Genomic DNA, 26,656 nt, shown 5'->3' on the forward strand with positions numbered 1-26,656 from the left:
GGGAATTGATTTTGGTCTCCGAAAAATTAAGCATCTCGTATTGCTTGCGACACAATAATTTTATCAATGATAATTCATTCCACTGAGAACTATCATTGAACTACATCCAATCCCAAATTACATTTTTGGGCTCCTTCTTATTATGAGCGTGTTAGTCTCCCTGTGTTTAAGATATCGAATGTCCACTAATTAAGTGAGTTACTAACAACTCATTTAATTAATATCTAAGTCCAAGAGTAGTACCACTCAACCTTATCATCATGTTCGACTAAGTCCACCTGCAGGGTTTAACATGACAATCCTTATGAGCTCCTCTTGGGGACATTATCAACCTAGTATCTCGAGGACACAGTTTCCTTCTATAATCAACAACACACACTATAAGTGATATCATTTCCCAAGTTATCGGGTTTATCGATTCATCGAACTAAATCTCACTCATTGATAAATTAAAGAAATAAATATCAAACATATGTGCTTGTTATTATATTAGGATTAAGAGCACACACTTCCATAATAACTGAGGTATTTGTTCCTTTATAAAGTCAGTATAAAAGAAATGACCTTTAATGGTCCTACTCAATACACTCTGAGTGTACTAGTGTAATTATATAGTCAAGATAAACTAATACCTAATTACACTACGACCTTCTAATGGTTTGTTCCTTTCCATTTTAGTCGTGAAAGTCTTATAATTTATAATAACATCTTCCTATATGACACCACATACTATGTTATCTACAATATAAATTAAATGAACAACTACAAACAAATGTAGACAATTTGACCAAATGTGATTCTTTATTCATAATGAATGTTTACAAAGCTTAGGCTTTCAGTATACAATCCAACAATGGGCACCCAAACCTTCTCCGGACACCCCAACACGGCAAATCTCATCTTCTTGGAAACGACTATGCAATGGGTGCAGGATAAAATTTAATCCCGCACCATGCGCTTGAACCCTTGTTTATTTGATCCATAGTGCCGAAGAGGTCGAGGCGCCCTGGATGGTACCAAACTGGTTTGGGCGTTCGGAGTAGCGCTTGACGCCCGGACTCCGAGCACCCAGAATAGCTCCGCCCAGACTAGAGTCAACTCGAGGTTAGTTTCTGTTCGGGTTTTCACTGTAGCTCATCTCGTTTAGATGATCTCGATCATCCGAAATATAACTCACCCAAACTTATTTTCCGATCTTCTCGAACATATTTTTATTCTGACTTCTCATCCATTGTAAATATTGTAAATATCGTACACTTCCTTTTCGGCAATTTATCAAAAGGCGTACTACAGTTAATGTATTTACCAAAAAGCGCATTACGGTTTTGTATTTACCAAAAGGCGCAGGTAAGTGATGTATATTACCGAATATAACCCCCACATTTTTAAAAAACTTAGATATTAAAAAAAAACGATCATTAGGGTACCTCCCTCCTTCGTGACATGCGAGTGCAGCTCGGTCTTGTGAAACCCTAGTTTAGTGTTCGTGAGCCATCAGTTCGAGTTTTTCTCAAGCGCCATCTAGCTAGCATTTCAGTTTAATTAAAAACCAAGAGTGTTCGTGAGCCATCAGTGAAGGATTCTAGGGTTTACATTAATCAGCTAGTATCATAATGGCGCAAAGACGTAGATCGGGCGAATCATCATCCTCGCCACATCAATTAGCTGTAAAGGTTATCATTTTACAAACTCTGTGATATTGAGAAGCTGAACTAGTATGATTTAAATTTTTTTATTTTTATAAAGTATAGGGTTCAGTTGATGTTGGACAGAAACTGCATTGGAACAGTGTCCTCGGTCACTTTAAAAGTTTTTTTCAACCATCCACGAAGAAAGGAGCGCATGGAGGCGGTGTTATTTTACATGACCGACACATAGTGCTGATCAAACAGTCACCCTTTCGTATTTTTTTGGACATAGAAGATATGCAGCACATCCGTGGGATTTTGGTAAATATATTTGAAAATTGGGATTCAAGTAGTCAAACCTTTAGATTCTCAGGTACAATTTATAAATTTGTATTTTAATTACAAAGTAGTTGTATGGTAAAATTTAAGCGTTTGCTAAACTTGGGGCTGATACGATGTCGTATCAGGCCCAACTCGATGGAGTATCGATTCTTGATATACATGGTCACGGTGTTCCTAATACTTTTGTATGTGTTGGTAGAATTCTAATAATAATTTAACTTGGTCGGTGTTCGGTTTGCTTACAAGAGGAGACGTTTCATTCTTTCGCTCGGTATTGCGAATGAGGAGCTTATTCGATTGATTCATAAAGCATCCGGTGACCTTTTTAACTTACTTCTCAAAAAAGAAGCTACTAGATCAAGAATTGAGGAGTTGCTTAAATTTTTAACAATCGTTGAAGTCGAAGATGATGTTTTATTATTTTGCAAATTCTATATTTTGTATATATTTGTTTGTGTCTTATTTTCTTCTAGTACATATAAGGTCCCGTTAAGTCTTATAGATATAGTAGATGATTTTGAGAATCTTGATAGATTCAACTGGGTTGAATCAATCCATGAATTTATGGCTCCACAATTACCTAAGATTGGGGACATATTTTCATCAACCGAGACAAAACATGCTAACACCAACCTCCCTTACCTAAAGGGATTTACTGGTCTTTTGGCGATAAGTGTTTAATTTGTGTGAAAATTTTTAATATTTTACGAACAATTTTAAAATAGTTAACCCTTGTCATGGTGAATCAGGCATGGTTTTTGGAGCATGTTCCAATCCAAAAACCATACAAAATAAAAGGAGCCAGAATAAATAAGTGGAGGAATATTCCTTCACATATTAGTAAGGTGAGAGAAATGATTAACCAAGTTTCATCTGAAGAGGTAAATTTAGAATACTTTGACTATAGTTTGGTAAAAAAGTATGGTTTTAACATGTGGTTTAATATTCTTACAGGTTGTGATTAACCTAATCCCTAACCAAGATGAAAGATCATTGGTTGAGAACCTTGCTGGCGTTGAGGACAGTCCACATGCAATGGAGGCATCACAAATTGAAGTGAGTGTAGGAGGAAGGCAGATTAATAAGGATTGTTGTAATTGCATTATGCAAGCAAACATAAATAAAGAGCTAACAATGGAGAACATGCAATTGAAGGAGAGGGTGAAAGAGTTACTTAAAATAGTTGAAAAAAAGGCATGAAATCTCAATATAGCGAGCCTGTAGACGATCCTCAAATTGAACTTGTAGGTGTTACAACAAGAAGTATGATCGCTATGATTACAGGGATACTCCAATTGATAGTCCATTGTGGCTCAAAACTTTACCTAAGAGGCAGCGTAGAAATATACATATAAGTGAGCCTGCGGAAAAAGTTACAAGTATAGGAGAAGGAAAAAAATTTGTCAAAGAATATGTTGTTGTGGGCAAGGGGAAAGGAAAAATAGGTTTGGATGAAATGGAAGAAGAAATTAATATTGTACAAATGATGGAAGATAAATCTGATGAAGAGGCAGACAAGGATGTAGAAATGTTTGCCAAATATGACAAAATGAGGAAACAAGCAATTGCTGTAAGACGATATATGCAAATTTCTTTGCAATTTGTTAGATATAATGGATTATCTAATTGCCTTTTTTGTTTATATGCATAGTATGTGAAGAAGCAATTTAAGTCTTCCAAGAAAAAAAAACAAGACGAAGAGGTGGCGTACTTGTTAAAAGCCTTGGAGGAAATAAAGTACGTAAATTAAATAGTTGAATAGTAAAGTATAATATATGCATATCTGATTACATATTTGGGCTAAGGTTATCAAAAAGGAATTTGTAAAAATAATCTGTGATTTGTTTACTTTGTAGGTTTACAAATGATATAGTTTGGGAGGAACCACCCTTTTGTTTAAATTTGTATTCCCTTTTATCTGGTGTGAATGGAGAAATGTTGACAAGAGGGGATGTAATCGACACGTATTGTAAAATTTTATTTAGGGGGGCATTCCCGTCTGGAAGCACATACAACAAGTCAATATATTGTTCAACATTCTTCACAGTAAGGAATTGATTTGATTATAGTTAAAAATAGAATTCTTTTTATTAGTTGGTTATGTATGTATGACTTTGCATATTTGTAGTCATTAATGAAATCGTCAAGTAAGTTTGCCTTGAACACATGATAAAGACGGATGAGCGAGATGAAGAGGTAAGGTATATATTTATACCTTTGTGCAGTGATAATGCACACTTCCACTTGCTGGTGGTCGACACCAAATCAATGACGTTCAATCAGTACAATTCTCTTGCAAGTGGAAGTAAATACAAATATGAATTTGAAGCAGCGGTGAGCATCTAATAATAATGATATTGTTTGTATTTTAATATAAATGCTAGTTGATGGAAAATGAAAATTTCCTCTTCAATGTTCAGGTATCAGATTTTAAATTATATAGTCGTGAGCACGTTGCTGCTATTCATCCAAACTTGGAAAGACATTATCCGTTTGATAGATGGGTCTCTCGCACAATTGAATGTCCACAACAACAAGCAAGGTAAATCGAGCACAAGGTGTGAATATAAATAATTGATAAAAAATTATTGACAATTAAAATGCTGTTGTTCTTTACATATTGTGTAAGCTCTGGAATGATGTCTCTTGATATGAAGATGGACTTGAACAACATGAAAAGATTAAATTGATGTAATGGTAGCATTTTGAGGATAAATATTTTCAAACATTGATTAATTATCCAATCTTGTAAAAACTTGTATAGATTGTAAAGATTATTCGTAGTGTAGGACTTTTAATATCTTTGTATGTGACTCTTTGTTGTATGTCAATATGAGAAGATTGTGATCATTGGAATATTAATATTGCATAGTGATTATCAATATATTGAAATATAAATCACAAATGTAAATATCTGAGCTGTGGAATCGAGACAATGTATATAAGTATGTGTAATTCTATTTCTATCAGCTGAAATCATGGTAGCAGTTGGGATTGTTTAATCAAATAGGCTCGGACCAATACGGATCGAGCCGTCACTAGGTTGTGCCAAGCGCGACGGGCATACCTTATTAGAAATGGGGTATATTTGACACGAATATACCATCTTCGATTAGAACTTCACGAACATGATTTGAGTAGAACCAGTGAGGAGGGCCATCGGTGGGTTTTGGTGAAAGCGATGGACCTAGATTTCGGATTGGACCCATTTCGTCTAGTGGTATGGGTTGCAAGGACTCGATCGGTGGCAAATAATAATTTAAATATTTATAGGTCTTGGGAAAAATTTAAAATGCAATCGTGGGCCGATGTGCTTGGATATCGATAGGCCGCGTCGAATAGCGGATGTCTGGAGCTGATACTTGGATGTCGCCGTGGGCCTGATATTCGAAGCACATCATCTCGACAATCGTATCAACTTATAAATGGCAAGCGCCGTACTTTGTAATCCATGGTGTATAAATTATGTTTTGACATAACCACCATGACCTTCAGGGACTTGATTTCATGAAAATCCAAGTAGGGAGGCCATCGGTGGGTTTGGTGGACTGGGCTATCAGGATTGGACCCATTTTGTTAGTGGTATTGCGGACTGGGAATCGGTGGCAAATAAATGTTTAAATATTTATAGGTCTTGGGAAAAATTTAAATACAATCGACCTCAGTTGGGCTGATAATGGATATATGCGAGGGAAATCACTATGGCACTTATAAATGGCGGCAGGCAGAACCGTAATCCATGGTGTATAAATTATGTTTGTGGCGTAAATACCATCTCCCCACCACTTGATTTCATGAAAATCCAAGTAGGGAGAGGGCCATTTGTGGGACAAAAAATCCATTTTAAGCTGAGGCGGAGGTTAAAGACCAATGTCGGCCTCCGTTGGGCTGATATGCTTGGAAACCAGCGTTGGAGACATCGAGCGTGGGCCCGATATCGAACTGTGCGCGGGCACTTATATATGGCTATGGTGATACCATGCCCGTAAGTGGTTTATAAATTATATTGACACCACCGTCTCCCCCACGAAGACCTTCGGACTTGATTTCATGAAAATCAAGGCCATCGGTGGGTTGGTTTGGACAAAACAGTGATGGACCAGTTTCGGCTCTGGTGGTGTTACGGAGTGTCGGTGGCGAATAAATGTTTAAATATTTATAGGTATTTGGGAAAAATTTAAAATACAATCGGCCTCAGGTTGGGCACGATATGCTTGGATGTCGAATGACGTCCTTTGACTCGAGATGTCAAGGCTGATACGTGGGCACGATATCCACGTCAGCCCGCCTTAAATGGCAAGCGCGGAGCCATGCCCGTAATCCATGGTTGTTTGACACCGTAAATACCATCTCCCACGAAGACCTTCACGGGGACTTGATTTCATGAAAATCAGTAGGGAGCCATCGATTGGGTTTTGGTCAAAACCTTCGGAATGGACCCATTTCGACAGCTCTAGTGGTGATGCGGGTTGCAGGACTCTTTGGAAAATTTAAAATACAATCGGCCTCACTTTGATATGTCGCGTGGGCTTGTCGCTTGATATGTCGAGCCCGGCGTGGAGATATCAAGCATATCGACCCCAGTGGCTGACACTTATAAATGCCAGTGACGCGAATATCGAAATTATGGTGTATAAATTATGTTTGACACCAACCATCACCAAGACCTTCGGGGGACTTGATTTCATGAAAATCCAAAGAGGAGGGCCGTGATGGGTTTTGGTCAAAACTCATTGATGGCCTGGTCTATCAGTTGGACCCATTTCAGCTAGTGGTGATACGGGTTGCAATAATAATTTAAATATTTATAGGTCTTGGAAAAATTTAAAATACAATCGACCTCAGTTGGGCCGATATGAATATCATTTAATAAGCGTTCTATCTCCCTAATATAATAAACTCGAAGCATTCTTAGGGGCCTGATCAAAATAATAAAATAACATCAATTTTAATAGTCACCTTCCATAGGGTAGAAAAGAAAAGTGTGTGCACTATTCCGCGCCAATTGACGCGGAGCCGTACTCGTAATCCATGGTGTATAAATTATGTTTGACACCATAAATACCATTTGGGGAGGGCCATCAGTGGGTTTTGGTCAAAACCCACTGATGGACCTAGACACATCGTATTGGACTCATTTCAGCGCTAGTGGTATTCTGGAGTTGCAAGGACTCAGAATCTGGTGGCAAATAAATGTTTAAATATTTATAGGTGTTGGGAAAATTTTAAAATGCAATCAGCCTCCGTTGGGCCTGATATGCTTGGATATCAGGCCCAAAGTGGCCTTGGTATGGTATCCTTTCTTATAAATTTAATTTATAATAATTTTATTCACCATAAATTTTAGTTACACAAACAGTAAATCATTACTACAATAAATTATTACAATTGTTCACTATTTCTATAGTTTAAAATTTTTGTCAGACATGATTTTGTGTCCAAGTCTAAATCTATAAGCTCTCATATCAGCTTGTACAAAGTCTGTAGATCTCCGGAACATCAAACTCTGCATGCGCATTATAAAAAGCACAATCAACCTACAAAACAAATGCACAATCCATCTAGAAAAGGCAAATAGAATTATTATGGAACATACACTAATACTTACGATTTGCTTTGTGGCAATAACTATCGTTTATACTCTCTCTAAACTTTTATGCCATATGTGATAGTATGACCGGTTCACTAAAAAAATATCAAACCATAGTAATTAATACATAAACAATGATGATATAAGAAATTTGTTACTTACAGTTTGATTATAGCAAAAAGTTACATGGTGCGAAGAGTTATAATGAATTTATTAGCCGTTCCTCGGTCCATGACCATTAGATGCCAATGATCATCTTGGTTATGTAGAGACAAAAATATCTCTAATGTCCTTATCGTCATCGTTTTTTGCGGTTTGTTTCAATGCATTCATTAGAACAAGTCCTATACAAATAATGGAGCTATTATGGTGACTGCATCCAATATATAATTTAAATAATTTACAATGAGATAAGGGACATACTGGGAATCCAACCCCACAAAATATGGATGGGTGGTATGGTGAGTTAGAGTGTTTGGCTTCATTAGCAAGAATATTCCAATAAACATTTATGCAATCCCCATTGGTATATTGTGTCCAATCAAATATTGTCATAAAAGATTGCATATCTAAGGAGAAATTATCATTTGCCCATATTGGTTGCACCGTCACCCTACACACAAGTATACAGTCAATGGTATTTAATAAATTGAAAATAAAAAATTATCATTAACCTCCAATAATAATCCTTTGTTGACATGTGGGTTAAGAATTTAGGTTGGCAACTACGTTACCTTAACTGACTGAGCTTCAACAATGCATCGGCTATCACATCATCTTTGCTCTTTTTAAAAAATATTTTTGCTTGCTGAGATAATTAAAATAATACTATGTCATTAAGGATTCTAAAATAACAACTTACCTACTCTCGACCGTACCTTCAATATTTTGGTTTTGACCTTGTTAATTTCATGACATTGTGTTTCTATCTGTGATGAACTTGTATTTTCTGTCTTTGATGGTGCAGGAGCATCTGGTTCGACACTAAGAACAACCTGTTTGCCTTTTTTTTTGGTGCATTGGGATATCAACCTTCTCTGGGTTCTCTTTCTTTTGGGGCCTACCCGAAAATTAGTTGGAATTATAAGCAGATTAGGGTCTATGCCTTCTGATGCTCTTGGCTCCCCTGATATGCTCTGTATGACTTGTTGGAGATCTTTAATCTTATTTTCGGCATCGGCTATGATTTTGTCTTTTACAGTTAAAATTCTGTTATCCACGTCAGAATTTATAGTGTCAGCCTTGTTGCCACTCATATCCCGTTCTTTACGCAGTTCACTTATTTGTTGATCCTTTTCTTTAAGCATAGCTTCCATATCAGCAATCACAATATCCTTTGCTGCTACTAGACTATCCTTTTCTTCTATCACCGTTGCCAGGTTTTTATTAGCTTCCTCCAAACTTTGAGAAGCTTTATATAATTCTTGCTTTAAACTCTCAATTTTGTTATCCTTTTCCTTGCACAAACTACAATCTACGGTATCGTCACACTGGAGTTGGCCTTCTTCGGCTTGATGTAAAGATCCTTGGCCAACCAACTCAAGATACTCAGATGGCTGAGGCCGGTTTGGTAGTAAATTAAACTCTGATTCTGTCGGAATTAAATCTACTAAAATTTTATCTGCAGTTACACGGTCTATCATTTTTTTTACTGTGTCAACATGATAGTTAGGCCACCTCCATCGTAGTATTCTTGGCAATTTTTATGGATGGTCTGGATCAATAATGCTGATGTGCTCACACACCCATACCTACAATATGATTATAAAAGTAATTCATAATCTTTACACATATCTTGCTATATATGTAATCGGACTTACAGCTAAAATATTTGGAAATCCCTTTAGCAAGGGGGCCTTGGGCGTTGCATCAGCAACCTGTGGTTTTGGTCTTAATGTAAGCTCCAATCCAATGGAGTCTAATTGTTGAGCCATGAATCTGCATTGCACCAGTTAAACCTAGCTAAGTTCTCAAAATCATCTACACGATCGATTAGGAGAGCACATGTATTAGAGAACACTACTCCTGACAGCATTGTAAAAAAATACGGGATAAAAGCAGTGATGCGGATGTCGTTTGATCTATACTTCTAATCGGTTTCTCTAAATGTTTGGCGAACAATCCGATTCTCGGAAAAACTCCATATGCGGTCGCTGAAGCCTCGTTTAAATCGGCGAACTATATCTCCATTGTCGGGTAGGCCAAGAATCAGTCCCACATCTACCTTTGTAAAATTGAGCTTCTTCCCATGGAAGATAAAGTTTTTTTCCTCATGATCCCAGTTATCAAACATATTTTGTACCTGAGCTCTTACAAAAGAACTATCAGGGAGGTCGAGGATCCAGGAAAAAGGTGTGCCTCGAATCATCTGTTCTTGTTCTGAAGTCGGGTTAACAGAAGAGATAAACTTTCTGAAGTGGCAAATGGTACTTTTCCAGTTCATTCTTTTAGTTCTTCCTCTGTTGACGTAACTTTGATAAGTTGGTCGATCAGCACACAGACTTGTGGAGACTTCTTTTGTTGCCATTGCGAACCTACGTACTGTATAACCAAACACAGAAAAACTCTACGCTCTTATTCTAACACACCCACACAAACCCTAGGTTAACCGGTTATAGAAAGCTTAACTAAATGAGCAGGCCTCCGACCTCGGAAATGATTCTTGAGCCGGTGAAGGAAGAGTGGGTTTGCCAGGGCGTGAATGGCCGAGAGAAGATGAAAGAACAGCGGAGGGGTGTGCGCTTTGCGTGAAACTTGGGCTGATATCTCATTAATTTATTTTATCTAATAGCCTCGATTTACTTGTGATTATTATTATTTAATTTGAAATATTACTTTTATATTTCATTACGTTGGGCGATATCTGCGAATTCCAAAACTGATGGAAATTGCCACGTCCTATTTTCCAGAATAATATTGAAATATTATTTGCCCTAACCATTTTATCACCCTGTGGATCTTGCCGGGGCACGATATCAGCATATCATCGGGCCCAAGGAGAGTGATGCATTTAAATTTTCGCACTATAAATATTTAAATTTATTTGCCAGTTACGAGTCCATGACTCGAATGCCACTAGAGCGAAATGGGTCCATTAGGTAGTATACAGGTCCATCGGTGGGTTTTGACTAAAACCCGCGATGGCCCTCATTTCATGAAATCAAGTCCCTGAAGGTCTTGGTGAGGAGATGGTATATGTGACATAATTTATAAACCATGGATTTGGTGGCTCAGTTTATAAGTGTCAGCGATGTGTGGATGTGGATATCAAGCCCGTTGGCGATATCAGCGTGTCGGCTGGCCGACAGTATCCCAAGCAAGCGTATGCCCAATGGAAAACTATTGTATTTTATTTATTTGCCACGATTCAGTCCTTGATCCTACAACGTCGAGGTCCGATGGGTCCATCGGTGGGTTTGAAAGCAGCGTTATCCTTACTTGGATTTTCATGAAATCAAGTCCCTGTGAAGGTGGGGAAATGGTTATGGTGTCAAACATAATTTATAAACCATGGATACTGATATGGCTCCGCAGTTGCCATTTATAAGTGCCTTTGAACGGGCGATATAAGGTGATTAAACGGTGCGATGACCCATAAATATTTCATTTATTTGCCAGATAAAGTCCTTGCTTCGCGAATACACGCTAGCGATATGGGTCCAATATTGCGATTAACCGGGATCCGTGGTTTTATAAGATGGCCTTTCATAAAATCAAGTCCTGTGAAGGTCTTGGTGGGAGATGGTATTTTTGGACATAATTTATAAACCATGGATTCTGTATGGTTAGCAGTGCCGGTTATTTATGCCCTAAGACTTTGGGCACTGGGATATCAGCGCGTTAGCTGATATCAGCATGTCGCCCCGACGGTGATATTTTTTTTCTAGCACCTATAAATATTTAAACATTTATTTGCTTACGATTACGAGTCTTGCCACTGAATACCACCTCAATAACGTGTAAGGTCCAATCAGGTGTGTCCATCGGTGGGTTTGACCAAAACCCCGATTTGCAGATTTTCATAAAATCAAGTCAAAGTCTTGGTGGGAGATGGTATTTATGGTGTCGAGCATTTATAAATAGTATGATGGCTCGCCGATTTATAAGTGCTAAGACTTTGGGCTTGGATATCGGGGCCGTCGTTAAACGATCCAGGCGTATCGTTCGAGTCGATTTTAAATTATTTTCCACGGATTACGAGTCCTTGCAACTCGAATACCACTAAGCGGCTGACAATCCGGTGTGTCAGTCCATGGTTTTTGACCCTATCATAATTCCCCGAATCAAGTCCTGTGAAGGTCGGCGGAGATGGTATTTTCTACGATTATTGATGGCTCCGTGCATGGCGGGCAGATGTTCTTTTCCTTTGGGGGTGAATTACACTCCTTGTGTACACACCCTTCACCTGTGACTTTGTACGAATGTTGAATGTATGTTTTATTTGACCTGAGAATATGGTGTGAAGTATTATTTACATATGGTTTACACTTCTCGTACCTACCTAAGCATAACCACAAACTAAATACTCCGTAAACATATATAACAGAAACATCACTTTTAACAGCTGTTTGTCTTGAAAACCTATTTACATACACAAAACATATGCCTCAACCTCGAATTTACAATTTCTCGGTCAGATCTAGGTGTGGCGCTGGTCCTCCGTTATGGCAGTTTTTGCATTCTTTGATTTTACCTTTCCATTATGTTTGACTCGATCCTTGCTCTTTCGCCTACCGCTACAAGGCTCGTGGACATGTATAATGTTGTTGACACCTAGGCCAAAATTCTTTGCTTGACGAGGGTAATAATCGATCCATGTATGTCGTTTCCAATTATGTGAATGAAGTAATGCTCTCGATATGGGAGTGTATCCATGTTCTTAGAATTATGGCCATTTGCATGAGCAGCCAATCACACAATTTGAAACTCCCCATTTATTTTTTCTCGAATCAACAATGTATGAAGCACCCGTGTCTCTACTTCCATTTCGGATTGAGAGTAGGGGTGGACTTTAGCTTTCTCTCTCCTTGATTGCATTTCTTTGGTAGCATGAGGTGTCGGCTTACATACCATTTTTGGCCTTCCTCCATTCGTCTGAACCATTGAGCTACCTTTCGGTATTATCAATTAACATTTTATCGGAGTTCCTCCTTGAACAGCATTTAAACTCTCTACACTTGGTGGTGGCATTGTGTACCTTCTCCCACTAAAGTGTGCATTAGCCCGTCTTTTAGGTCTTTTAGGCCACTTATGAGCAGCGTCGGATGTTTTCAAGGATGGGCTATGAGATCATATTGTGTAGTGTTGTGTTTGCTCTCGGCGGCCCAAAAACCCTAAACCTCTTGCCGCGATTATACATTTACCATATTGCAAGACATGTGGTGGCAAAAACATGATGGGCGATGGGGTATATGCTTCTTCGCTAATGCCACGATGTCTGTCATACTATACTATTGACTGGATCGACATTAAAGAATCTCTTCGTATCGATCCAACTCACGAGACCCACATTCGTTCGATTCGAAGGCTATCTTTGGGAGGACATGTCATAATGATGTAGCCATATGACACACCGGATATTTGCCTCTTGGGTGTGTGGCATCAATTCCAATTAATTTACGTAGATAAGACCTAAATACTCTCCCTCTGACTCCAAAACCCCAAAAGCATCGTTAGAACTGATTATCCCATTCCTGTGTAGTGCAACATAGGTTTCGGGATCCCTTACTCTTAACTCGCGCAGATATAGTGGAAGATCTCTATAGCAGATCATAATCTCAACTTTCTTCATTTCTCTCGAGCTAGCTTTTACAGGATATGGTCACTCCGAACACAGCTTTTATATACGCTATAATCATGCCACTTTTGTATTGTTCATTAGCGAAATTGCTCTTAAGCTACGAGGATGAAGACATGTGATGATCGACACTTTCCTAATGGTGCCACATTGGTGTTCCTTTATATATTTATTTCGTAACAATGAACCCACCCACTTCTCTCCATACGGTTGATTGAAGCGTGCTTTTACTTTATTTTTGGGTTCATATATCTCGTATGTTTAACCATGGCATGCTCTGTTGATTCTTGAACTCTTGTCGAGGTGAAAATATCATCCTGAAAATTCATCTTCATTGCCTCTTGATTGGCCTTTGGAGCGATAAATTTAGAATATATGGAGTTATTGAGAACTCCTCCTACAAGTCACTATCTTGCTCTTGAGATATTTCATTGTAATCTCATATCATGATATCATGTATTGCATTTCCTCTCCATTTAGGTTATACCTTCCTCCTCACTCGACTAGGCTCGTAGTAATCAAAAAGTGTTGCCTGCGGGTTGAACCTCATCTTCTTGAATACTAGCTTCTTATTTAGATCGAATGTGAAGTGCTGTATTTCTGTTTGTGTTATTCACCTGATTATCTTTGAAGATGATGGAATATTTGTTACGGATACTTCTCTACATTATCTGCGTGTATTGCTAGAAAGTATTCCGTATCTCGTATAGAATTTCGTCGGTTATATGATCATCACGATAAATAAATTAAAAAACTATTTTAGTAAATTTGCAACTACATAATCATTTTTTGTAGTTAAATTGTAATTTTACTCAAAACTAGGGCAGTCGATGTAAAGCAAGTTTTAACCACTAACACATTATCGATACACGATCTCGATATATATCGAGGCTACGTTAGGCTAGCCATGTGTATCGTAACGCTCGATCGCGTGACCGATTTTTGGGCGATACTTCTGTAAACTAGGAGCCCGGCTAAACCCTAGCCGAACTTAACTATCAACATGACTAACATGAATTAAATCGATTAAGTCTTCTATTACATCATAATTGGTGTTATTGAATATTATTATCACCTGACAAATTAACCATAATACCACTTTTTCATCACCCTTCACGGACAAATGGTGTACTTTTTGTTACCTTCACTACCTATTTTATAGTAAAAAAATCCATACATACATGTCTAAATCTTTAAATGTGTGCTTCTACTCACTTTCCCTCTTGCGAAGTTTGTCCTTCTTCCTAACTTAACTTAATTTGTCCTTGGTCTCCAGCAACTCTTACGCTTACATACCATAAACCTGGCGGTCTACCACCACGGCGATGTGGCGTAGGGTTCGTATTTTTTTCTTTGAGTTTATAACACCACTACGAGAAAGAGGCGGTGAGAAGACGTGTATCCGAACCACAAATTATTTTTCTATTCTACTTTCGGCTTGGATGCTTGGAAAAATATGTTTGAAAAAGGCGGTTGCCAGGTTAGCCAGAGGGGTAATCTGGGGATTGATTTTGGTAAACTCCGCCTTTTGGTAAATACAAAACTGTGATACATTTTTTGATAAATACATTAACCGTAGTACATGTTTTTGATAAATTGCCGCTTCCTTTTCGTCCACCAATATATTCCTCTGCAGCATTTGGACACAATTCACATCAAAGCTAGCATTGGTATCCAAGCTCCATGTCCGTGATATACAAGCCGTCGCACACTGTCCCTCTCCGTGAAACCCCCTATTTTGATTTCATCCAGTTGCTGAGTCCCCCGGCTGAACGGTACATCTAACATAACATCCAGTCCTTTGATCGCTTTCTCTGACCCTCACGGTGAGATCTAGACGGCACTCGCTGTCTCCCCGGCTCGGTCGAGAGCAACGCGCGAAGAAGATCGAAGGTAGCTCGATCTCGGCTCCGACGCAATGCCAATGGCGAAGAAGAACGAAGAGAGAGCGGCGGAGTGCTTCTTGATCCGCGTTGCTCTCCTGTCGAGGCTCAGCCTTCTGATTCTGATCGCCTTTTGGCGCCTCCTCTTCGCCTCCTATGACACATCCGCCTCCCTCAGCCCTAGCTGCCTCAGTACCGCAGCCCGTGACCAACCGCCGGAAGCCGTACTTTGGCCCCGGCTAGGGGCAGCGATTGAGGCCAGCGTCGTCTGGGATGGTGTCTTCTTCCTCCGGATCGCCCAGTGTGGCTACGAGTACGAGCAGGCGTATGCCTTCCTCCCTCTTCTTCCCGCCTGCATCGTCCTACTTTCTCGATCCGGTGAGCTCAAATTTGGATTTTTTTTTCTTCTTCTTCAAACTCTAGACCTAGACTTTGATACAAAGGAAATAGATTTATCCTGTTGTCCAATGACTTGTTTATTCCCTTTTCTCGGTTTGTAGTGTTTGCTCCTTTGGTACCGATAATTGGGTACAGAGCTGTGTTGGCGATATCAGGTTATCTGTTGAACAATCTTGCCTTTTTGCTTGCTGCAGTTTTCTTCTATAGGTAAGTTAGACTTGTTCATGATCACTTCTAAAATTTTGATTCTTCTTTTCTATAGGTGAGAAATTTTTCTTGAGAACCTATATGGATTTGTCATCATTCATCCATTTTTGTTTCTGTAGTCTTCAACGTAATAATCTACTTCGAGTATCTCAAAGATCATTAATTTAAAAACTAGTTTTCTTCCGTAGGCATTTGATCTACTTGTTTTAACTATTTTTTTTTTCTGTGCAATGTTAGTCAAACGAGACAAATTGTATTATGCTAACTGTCTTTGCTACATGATTACAGGGTATCAGTTATAGTCTTAAAAGACACAGCGTCTGCATTAAGAGCATCAGTTTTGTTCTGCTTTAACCCAGCATCAATTTTTTATTCATCAATGTAAGGCCCTTGTTCATGTGATCTTTCAGATTATTTTTCTTATTCTAGATTTTCCATTTGATTAATGATAGATATTTCCTTGACAGCTATTCAGAGAGTCTATATGCCTTATTTTCACTTGGGGGAATAAACTATGTATTTTCTGGTGCAAATACTGTGGCGATCCTCCTGCTTGCACTCTCTGGTTCAGCTCGGTCAAATGGAGCACTTAATGCTGGTTATTTCTGTTTTCAGGCACTGAGACACGCTTATGATGCTATCAATCATAAAAAGAAGTTGCTCGTAAGATCACTTTGCCGATGCTATTAAATGGCTGAGCCTCTCTCTGTGTATTTCATTAGTTTGTTATAGCAATGAATTTGATTTTTGGTATACTTATTTTCCTTAAGTAGGCAGCACAGGCGATTCTGATTGGAGCCATACAATCTATTTTAGTATTTGTGCCATTTCTGGCATTCCAAGCATATGGATACTTCACTATCTGCTTAGGTGGTAATTCAACTGATTCGAGGCCTTGGTGCAATGAGAGAGTCCCTCTTCTATATGGTTTTCTTCAAAGTCATTACTGGTACTTCTCCCTAAACTATTTCATGCATGTCTATCAACATTGGCCTCAAGAGTTTGTCTGAGGATTAATTTTTTCTGCTTTGAAATGGTTTACATCATTACTTGCACTTCCTGACTTTCGTTTTGGTAACTGAATCTTTTGCTTTTCGTTGATACCAGGGGAGTAGGTTTCCTTAGATATTTTCAAGTAAAACAGTTGCCTAATTTTCTTCTCGCATCTCCGACTCTATCTCTGGCTATTGGCTCAGTTGTTCTTTACTCAAATTTACTATATGAAGCTTTTCAGCCATTACATATGCACAAGAAAAATGATTTTACTCTTGTGTCAAAGTCAGTTGAATCAAATAAAAGTTCAGATGCTCCCCATGCTTCAGCAAATGATATGTCTTATGATAATGGTCAAGGTATTAATTCTCAATTTTTTTAGCCCTTGTAATCCCAGTTGTGTGAGATATGCTGGTGGTTTAACTCTTTTACATAACTATTGTACATGAAATAAAAGGGATTTCATGTAGTTTGTAAATACTAGAACGTTTATTTATCGTCTAACATGTTTGTGATTAATACACTCTTTATGTTTGAACATCCATTGTCCATTGACCCCTCCATGTAAACAGAAGTTTGAATCTACTGAAGTGATAATTGTCTTATCTTCTGGTACATAAGATAATTGATTATTTGATCAACCTTTTTCTTTTGTTGCATTTTTTCATCCATATATTTTCTGGTAGTTAATGAATGTTGGAGAACAAATTCTACTACTATTTTCTGTAGATATCACACAAATGCTTCAGTCAAGGTGCAAGAGCAGCTATAACGTGGCTTTTTAATACTATAAGTTGCTTTTTGTATACATTTTTTGTAATTAGTTTTGCTTTCATTGACAAGTCTTGCAATACTTGCAACTTCTACAGCTAAGAAGAAGATTAAGCGGAGAAAGCAGCAAGAAAGAAAACAGAAAATTTCAGTGTGTTCAGAAGATCATAAGTCTCCTGATCAAATTCTTCATTCAAAAGAAGAAATTGACTTGATCTTAGTTCTTCCTTTTATCTTGCATCTGGCCTTTCTGACATTCACCGCCTTCTTCGTGATGCATGTACAGGTCAGTTTATGTTTCATCTATACCTTCCATTTAGCACTGTCGAGTTTGATGAAATGACTACTTAAATGAAAAAAGCTCCAGATGACACCCCAAGTAAAGCATGAACAGATGCAAATGATGTTTACTTATAGGGATAATTCCTTCTAGATGGACAAGGCAATAAAAACTGAACAACTATATTAAATTCATACTAGCACTATTTGGATTACTCAAATCTAACAATACTAGACGACACTAGCTATTTGAATCTTAAAATTTTGTTATATATTATATCCCACAACTTACTAAAAAGACAAAAAGAAAGCCTTCCAGCTCAAGCAACTGTTAATCTTAATTTTCAACATTATGTACATCGATATCCTTTTCATAAGATTTTGTACTCAATATTTTGTTTATTTAAGTACCTCAAATTACCTGTGGTTAAGCATTTTGAGTTAATCCTCCAAGCTATTAAGTTTGAATATGGTGCAAATTCAAGGAGAAATTGATAAGGTTATTGTAAGAATAAATTCAAAGTGATTAAACTGGAAGGGGCTTCACAAGTCTTGTGCACTTGTTGTGTGTTCCTATGATTTGAAATAAAGTTTAGATTCCAATTTTAAGGCTTTTGGTCAATAATGTTTATGAATCAATAATGTGGGAGACAAATAATCCTCTCACCGTGTTAATTGGATTAGGACAGATGGGCTCAATCACATGTGGACTTATTCAATTGGTTATATCATTCAATTTACTGAGATAGGAATTTTAGATCAAGTTTATTAATCACTTGTCGAAAAACTAAGCTATCGAAAATGAGTCAGTTGGATACTACTTAACAAGTTTTTAGTTTTGTATCTCTTCATCGAATTTCTAGACTTCCTCAAATGCCTAGAACATGTTTTCTCTTCCAGGTGTCAACGCGCTTCTTGTCAGCCAGCCCTCCTATATACTGGTTTGCATCTCACCTGTTAGTCTCAAACAGGGTCAACTCCAGAAGAGTGGGCTGCTTTATCTGTGCTTACTTTGTCAGTTATGTCCTCCTCGGCAGTTTGCTCTTCTCTAATTTCTATCCTTTCACTTGAAGAAGCAGCAGTACTGCAATGGCTCTCTTTGATTTTATGTGCTTGACTGGAAATTGTAGGCTCATATGAGGTAAGAGTAAATATCAAAAATTTATCATCAGACATTTCCATGTAGATTAGCCACAATGGATATTCAGTTTTGTAATTTTTTTTTCTTTCTGTTTTATTATATTTCAAGTAACTAACAGGCTTTGAGTTCAATGTTGACATTTATGATTTTGTTTAATTATTTCCCATTTGTATGAACCGTGTTCTAAAACCTGTGCTATGCTTTTCTTCCCCCAACGTAAGGAACCATGGTTCCAAGGTCCTGGTTTAACTATCGGAAGAGCAATTTGTTGTTCTTAACGACTCAACTCCCTTGGTTTCATCCGAATTGTTTAGGAACATGCATAAAACTTTCAGCCTTCTAGTGAACTCATTCAATAAGTTATGAATATTTATTTTTGTTAAGACTTTTACGGACTGTCCTGCAAGTGAGCGCCCCTCCCCCAAATTCATCCACCGGATAAATCTGGAAGCATTCGCAGCAATTCGCCTAGTAATGGATCTCCACTGTAAAAAATTCACTGTAAAATTTGTGCTTGCCCTAGTTGAGTTTCAAACCATGGTATTCAATGAATCCATCAAATGTTTTGCCACCACACCATGGTCGGGGGCTGAGTGTATTTTTTGCTGCATATATGTGATCATACAAATGCAATATTTAATCAGTTTAAAACTTTTGCCAGCGTGTTGTAATAAGTGAAATTGAGCACTAATTTTTGCAAGATATTTTAAAATATAAGACTAAGATGTTCGCATTACTGCACCTTGACATTGTTGGAAGTTCAAATGACAGAATATATATAGGGTTCTGTTTTCATGCACCTCTTACCCGCACACCTGCTATATTATTTACATATTAAATTTTATAAATTCACTCTAAATTATCATTTTACTTTTTTTTTTTTTTTGATTTTACACTTCAATTTCCATTTCTTCTCTTTTTCTGTCACTTGTTTATTTCCTGAATTCTTCTCGGTTTGTTGCTCCCATGATAGTTCTCCTTTTTTCCCCCAAGTTACTTTAGAATTTCTCAACTGCACCCTTGGATTTTGTATTGTGGAATTTATAAATCTCTGAAATTTATTGGTCGAGTAGATGTATTAATTTTTATAAAAAATAAAAAAATTAAAAAAAAAATAAAAATAAAGGACCATCTGCTTCCCAAACGTAAAGTCGCCCTTCCATCTGTTCTGATGCAGCAGTTCAATCATGGTTTTATTGGGGTTTGGCGCGTTCTCTCTCTCTCACAGTTGTGAAACTCAGTTCATCTAACATCCAGTCGTTTGATTGCTTTCTCTGATCCTCACGGTGAGGTCTCGATTTCAAGTTTTCTATGATTTACAGTTTGTGTGATTTAGTTGAGAGAAACTTCATTGTCAGATCCAAAATGCTCCTAGTCCGTAGCTTCTCTCCGTTTAAATCACTTCTGTGGAACCTCATTTGTCGCTATCTCGAACTAACACTAGATCCTTTATGTTTTGCTCCATCGAGATTCTCTAAATGAGAATCTCATCTCATGTTGGGTTGGCAGCACTAATTAATTCATCTGTTTCTTTCGTAAAATTAGTCATCATTGGTCGTAGGCATGTTCTCTCTTTGTGGTAATTAATTAATGTTTTCTTCAGACGAATGTCAGAGTCAGTGTGTTGTGCAGGTGTTAGGCGTACGGTTTAGATTCATCGTCATAAAAGTGATGTCATTAATCAGCAATTGCTATAATTTACTATTAAAAACATTTCTTGATTATGAATCATGATCATTCTGACGATTGCCCAGTGTAACTCTCTTTTATTTATATAGCATTCCTCTCATTTCTCTCATGATCTGTTGCTAAGATCGAAGCTTTAGCTTATCCCACTGCAAGACTAGTCAGCTATATGGCTTCCCTCTCCTTTCCCACTCGACCACGAGCCATGACGCTCAACTATACCATTTTATACGAACTGGTAACTTACTATTTTTTGTTCTGTCGTGTTGTTATTGATTGCCCATGGAGTTACCGAGTACGCCCTTTTTTGCCTCGTCCCACCGCACAGCATATAAGATCTCTCCCTAGCAGTAAGTACTTCCGTCTTAATGTCCGTCCTGTAGATCTGATGCATTTGCCATTTTGTTTTCCTAAGATTCTCGACGACTCCAACCTAAACCTCCGTACCTCTGCGTAGTCGTATAGCACGACATTAACATATACGTAAAGTCGTCATAGCCGAAGTGTAGACTCCATATCCAGTTTTCCTTTAGGCGTCTAAGATTTTCAAGGTTTTAGAGGTATAGAGGTACTACTGATCTATCCCGCTTCTTTAGACATCAGCGCTGACTCTTCCGCTCAACATTTGACGACAACTTCATCTTGTAGACAGAATCCCGCTATGAGGCTGAAACAACATTTCCTCTGCTTCTAGTATACATGTAGATAAACCTGAAGGCAGGCCATCACAATAAACCTTCTCGATTATATAATTGTAAACTAATACATCGTCGTTATAATACAGTCTATTACAGTGTTTCTAGTGTTTCTACCTTTTCAAACCTAAAATTTAAAATAGTCCCCATTACTTGAGTTACAGTTTCGTTTATTCCTTCCGTGTGTTTAGTTCTTCACAATATAAGCAATAATTTAAGAATATGGTACTTTCCATCAACTCGTTCAATCGCGATCCTCCTCCGATCCTTGTGAGTTCGAATCTCGTAAGTGTAATGCTTGTGACTAGACTTAGAGCGAATCTCTGAGATTCATTGTTACTCTGTCCTATGCATCCCCTCTTTACAATTACCTGATAGTTGACGTATACGTTAATCTAGTTAAATATATATACGTTAACACCTTTCTTAGAATATCTTTCTTTTCTAAGTCGAGACTCATCATACAGATTTTCGTCGCTCGATTTTTTTCGTCATTGTATGTCTAGAGATGTTTTCTATTTGTATATCTTAAACCTAAATTAATTCTACCGTCAACGCTTAATCTTTTTCTTAATTTTTCCCAAAGCAAAGTTTTGCCTATTATAACGATAACTATGTTTACGTAGATTTTCGCGATGCATTCCTTATACCTGCATATCCTCTCAATTGATCAAATATTTTCGTCGTCGTTTTATAAATATTTTGTAATCATTTTGGTCAAGTTCAAATGTTTCTCAAAGTTTCCTTAGCGTTCAACACAGACCGAGATATTCACTGTCGATATTTCAATTATGATAATTCATTTAATTCTGCTCAAATTTCTTGTTCATTATCTTGTTCTGTTCGAAGTTTAAACTCTCGATAATTTTAAATTCACGCTGCATCATGTTAGTTGACTTAAATTACCTAAGTTAAGTTGATCATACTAAACCTAAAAGTTCAAGGTGAAATATGGTTTTTTATTTCTCCCCTAGTTTGTTGTCCTTTAATATATTTTTGTGTTGGATAAGATCTTTTATCTTCCTCTCTCTTTGCTTTATTTACAAAATGTTTCTTTCCCTACTATTTTAATCTCATATAATGTTATTCGTATTTGTCAAAATTTACATAGCTATATACTTAGCTCCTTAAACAGATTCTTATCGTTCTCTTCTTCATTTTTGGGTTTTCCTCATTTTTTGGTTTTATACATTCTTACAAATTTTTTTTTTAGTTTTTCCTCTCCTTCTACTCTTTACTCGTACCGCAGATGTCTCAGACCAAGAACCACCGAAAGGTTAACTGCTATGCTATAGTTCCACATCATTATTGTAATCACCGATATCCCATATCACTGTAGAATCACATAGCCAGATTTCCTACGCCTCTATCCGCCTCCATTGAATATATTTGTTTTCAATCCTTTAATTTTCACGTACCATTTTTTGTGTTCGTATATAGCTTATGATACATACGTTGGCGATACCAACTTTCTTGGAGCAATCTTTAGAAATCTTCTACTACCTTTGGCCTTCTTCCTAACCATAGTCCTTACGACGTAGAAAGTCGAATTAAGTGTTTTACTAAAAAATGTGATTGCTAATAATCAGGTCTATATACAAAATCTAATATAAGTTATTATTTCACTCATTTCATGTTTTTCATAACCCCGTAACCTTCATCTACCCTCTACCTTCCATATCTCAAACTCCGGCGATCTTCTCTCTGTTAAAACATCGTTGGTGGCGAGCACGTTTTTGTAATATTTCATCCAGTCCCAAAAACCAAACCTTGCTGGTCAGGTCTGAATCGTCATTTCGCCTAATTTCTTACTAAGGGTGCTAAATTATCTATTTCTATCGTCTTGTACTCTTACGCTTCCCTTTGTTCATTCTCTGAACTCTACGTTTATTTTTTTTGCTTTGTATGCGGTACCAACCATAACTAAGAATTCATTATATTTGTGCCATCATTATCTCTTGTCGTATCACTATACTACTCCGTCCATTTTACTAGTGAATCTAGTTCCGTACTTTCATCGAATCTTAGATTATTAGTCATCATTTGTTCTCCATATATATGTGTGAGAACCTCTTTAACACACTACAATTTCGTTTCTATATGGTTATCGGGTTCTATAATTAGTCGCACGAACACAGCATCCATCGACGGTACACCCGTACACCCGAATGGTCGAGGCGGTAGGCGTTGGTCGGACGCGTTATCCTCAGCCAGATTGCTCTTCTAGGAGAACAACCTACCATTAGTACAATTGTTTAATGAATCTATTCATTGAATATTTGTCATAATTTTAACGTTGGCCGGCAACCTAACACAATCCTCCTCCTTTGTCCGAGCTTGAGACCGGCCATGACTAAGTCGTCACGGGCGGAGTTTTAAAGATCATAAACAAGGTGTAGAATTGACTCACCAGCTAGATAAGCTATTTGGGTTCTCTCTTGAACTCTTGGACATCCTTGGAGCTGGAAGATTAAGTTAAAATTACTTGTTTGAAGCTCAAGTGTATTGAGCAAGTTCTGTTTCAAAATTTAGTTTTCTGCTAATATTGTTTGCTTCATATACCTGTAAATGAGTACAAAGAGTTATATAGTGACAGGCTACCTGGCTAGAGGCTCTAAGCTTAAATTAAGCTATGTCATCTCGGAAGAAGCTTCTGGTGATCATTCTCAAGGGGGAATTAGTGGTTCTGGTGCACTCCCTCATGTTTACTTTCAATACCCACCCCTGCGATGCAATGCTCCTGGAACACGACATGACGATGGGAATAAGTTGCTTCTGGCACCATTATCTGACCATGTAATACAATTATGTTAAATCTTTGATCAGCTCTGCTGGAATATTTGTGAGAATGCTGGTTTTATTCTGATGTTATACATCACAGGTTTTGTCCTGGAAAGTTGGTACATCACAGTTGGATCCTCCCAGTTCTGATTTTGTTGGTGGAGGACCTGGTTTATTCATCAGATATTCCCTGATGCAAAGTTAATAGGGATTCATAGGTCTAATCATGAGATACAATTCAAGAATAGAGAATCCAGGCAGATATTTAGTCACATATGCAAAACTGACTCTTGAGAGAATACTTGGATTCTTTTGGACAGACAGCCCCTCCTGTGATCTTATCTTGATTAAGACAAGGTTGTTTCACCAGAAAACTCATTACAATGTAGCTACAAATGCTGATTTGCACATTTTATTCTATAATGTTTTATTTTTAAATATCTTATTAAAGTATTTTGACAGCATAATATTCAATAAGGTAACACATTACTACTCAGAGTCAAAATGGATCTGGCTAGTAAATGCAGGTAGAATTGTAATTATTTGTTGTTCTCTTGCAGTAACTAAAATTGACCGACTAAGTTTAACTCCATGCTGAAGTTACCTTGTGTCATAGAATACCATCCGTTCATGTTGTATTATCCGTTAAAATACTTGTTTGTTCAGCTAACTTAATATTGTTTTAGGTTGTTAGTGGTCCATTGTGCAGGACTCACTTGTAAATATACGATATACCCATTCATATTTTTAAATATATCATTGATATAATATATCAAAGTAGAAAAGGATTATCTAGGTTAATATTTTTTATATTTCTGTCACATGGTATTAGAGTCATCTCAACTGTTTCTTTCATGTTGCAACACTAACTTCTATATTGTTGGAATTCTCCTCTTCCACCTTAACTCTTTGTAGGTCATCGCAGGAGAACCTACGAGTTTGATTCCTGTGGTGGCAAATCTTCCTCAGTAGCTTCTTCCTCCTTTTCCTTGTGCCTCCATTGCTCAATGTCTTGAGATAGCAAATTGTGGCCTATCAACGCTGCCTCACCGTCTACCACCACTCTATTCTATTGTTCTTGTGGTTGCTGTTGGGCTTTGTTGCTTATAAACTAAGTAGAATTGAAATTGAGTATATGCAATGTAGTTTTAGTAATAATTAATAAGAAAAGAATTAAGAGAATAGTTAAGATGTTTGAAGTTTGAACATGAACTTTCTTTTAATAAAATTCTTAGATATTATAGTCTATTATAGTATTATTCAACAACAAGAAGATATTGATGAAGATATGTCACTGAAATAAAAATGTTGTTAAAATGGGTAGGAGCTTCTGGAGTCTTGTGTCATCATTTAGTGTTGCATTTGCTTAGGGTAAAAGAAAAATTTTACAGGACTGGTACAAGCTTTTATCTTTTATGAATTAGAATGTTGGATAATTAGGACATTAAGAAGATATATAACAGAGATGAGAATACATGAATGTGTGAGGTTATTATGAAAATTAAAATAAAAAATACTACTACTTGAACCAATGAGATGTTTCTCGAATTGTGAATAAATTGAGAGAAAATAGGTTGAGGTGGCATTAACTTTTTTAAAGGTGGCGACCAGTGGACTCTATAATTAAATGAATTGAATCATTAGAGTTGAAGATGCAAGAAGTAGATGAAACCAAAAAAAGTAAGTTAATACATTGAAAAATTGATTAAATGATTTGGATATTAGTAATTGTATAATCTTGCACAAAGTTATATGTAGGATAAGATCCATGTAGCCGAACGCAAATAATTAGGACCTTGTTAGCTTCATGATGATGAAAGTTGTAATAGGAGTGTGTGAACATATTTTGTTCAAAATTAGTACTGTATAGACTTTAACATTTGTTCTGTTAAACAAATGTGTTTTGTATGTCTAGGGGGCAAACATACGTTTGATTGTGTTACTTGAAACATTAACAGTGGCATAAACATGCTGTCATATGAAGCTGATATGAATACTCTTCGGTTGGTGGAGGCTAAACAATTTAGTCTCAATTGGTATGTCTATACTCATGAAAGTCGGATGGTTCTTCTTGCTTCTGGAATGCAGTGCACTATGTTCTATGGGTTTCAGGTAACATCTAACTTGATATATTATACACTTTGGTCAAACTTTAAATTCTGCTGTTTGTGAAGTGCTGCTATAGTCTATTTTAATTATTTATTTTTATTAGGAAATCTCAGTGGTTTTAGTCTTATCTTATCTATATATTCTTATATTCATATTAAAAATTTAGAACAATTAGTGCTATATCCTAGAATCATCTAGATTTTTTTTTTTTGTCTTTGAAATTCTTGTTTATTAATTTGCTGAAATAATTTATGCCAGAAGTTCTTGGGACTTTAATCTATTCGTCACACCTTTAAATTCTATTTATACATATTTAATGTTTTCAAACAGTCTAAATCTTGAATCCCTTAGTTAG

The 26,656-nt window shown here is 37.1% G+C and overlaps 1 protein-coding gene across 1 annotated transcript; it reads left to right on the forward strand.

Annotated features, from left to right (window-relative positions):
- Positions 1–15,004: 15,004 nt before the first annotated feature.
- LOC122034622 (GPI mannosyltransferase 2-like) lies at positions 15,005–26,314 on the forward strand. The gene is made up of 11 exons (XM_042593937.1): positions 15,005–15,618; positions 15,741–15,846; positions 16,135–16,227; positions 16,314–16,509; positions 16,620–16,795; positions 16,954–17,198; positions 17,709–17,896; positions 18,790–19,030; positions 24,002–24,207; positions 24,293–24,549; positions 26,151–26,314. Exons 1-8 carry the CDS (start codon positions 15,276–15,278, stop codon positions 18,958–18,960), a joined length of 1,518 nt encoding a protein of 505 aa, XP_042449871.1. The 5' UTR covers positions 15,005–15,275; the 3' UTR covers positions 18,961–19,030; positions 24,002–24,207; positions 24,293–24,549; positions 26,151–26,314.
- The last annotated feature ends 342 nt before the right edge of the window (positions 26,315–26,656 follow it).

The sequence above is a fragment of the Zingiber officinale genome, chromosome 11B (assembly GCF_018446385.1).
Source record: "Zingiber officinale cultivar Zhangliang chromosome 11B, Zo_v1.1, whole genome shotgun sequence".
Lineage (NCBI taxonomy): Eukaryota > Viridiplantae > Streptophyta > Magnoliopsida > Zingiberales > Zingiberaceae > Zingiber > Zingiber officinale.

Excerpts from the sequence above, each read along its gene's own strand:
- LOC122034622 (XM_042593937.1), top strand. The coding sequence starts at position 15,276 with ATGCCAATGGCGAAGAAGAACGAAGAGAGAGCGGCGGAGTGCTTCTTG. Across the intron at positions 16,796-16,953 it reads TTTCTTCAAAGTCATTACTG|GGGAGTAGGTTTCCTTAGAT; the intron begins GTACTTCTCCCT and ends CGTTGATACCAG. Across the intron at positions 17,199-17,708 it reads GTCTTATGATAATGGTCAAG|CTAAGAAGAAGATTAAGCGG; the intron begins GTATTAATTCTC and ends CAACTTCTACAG.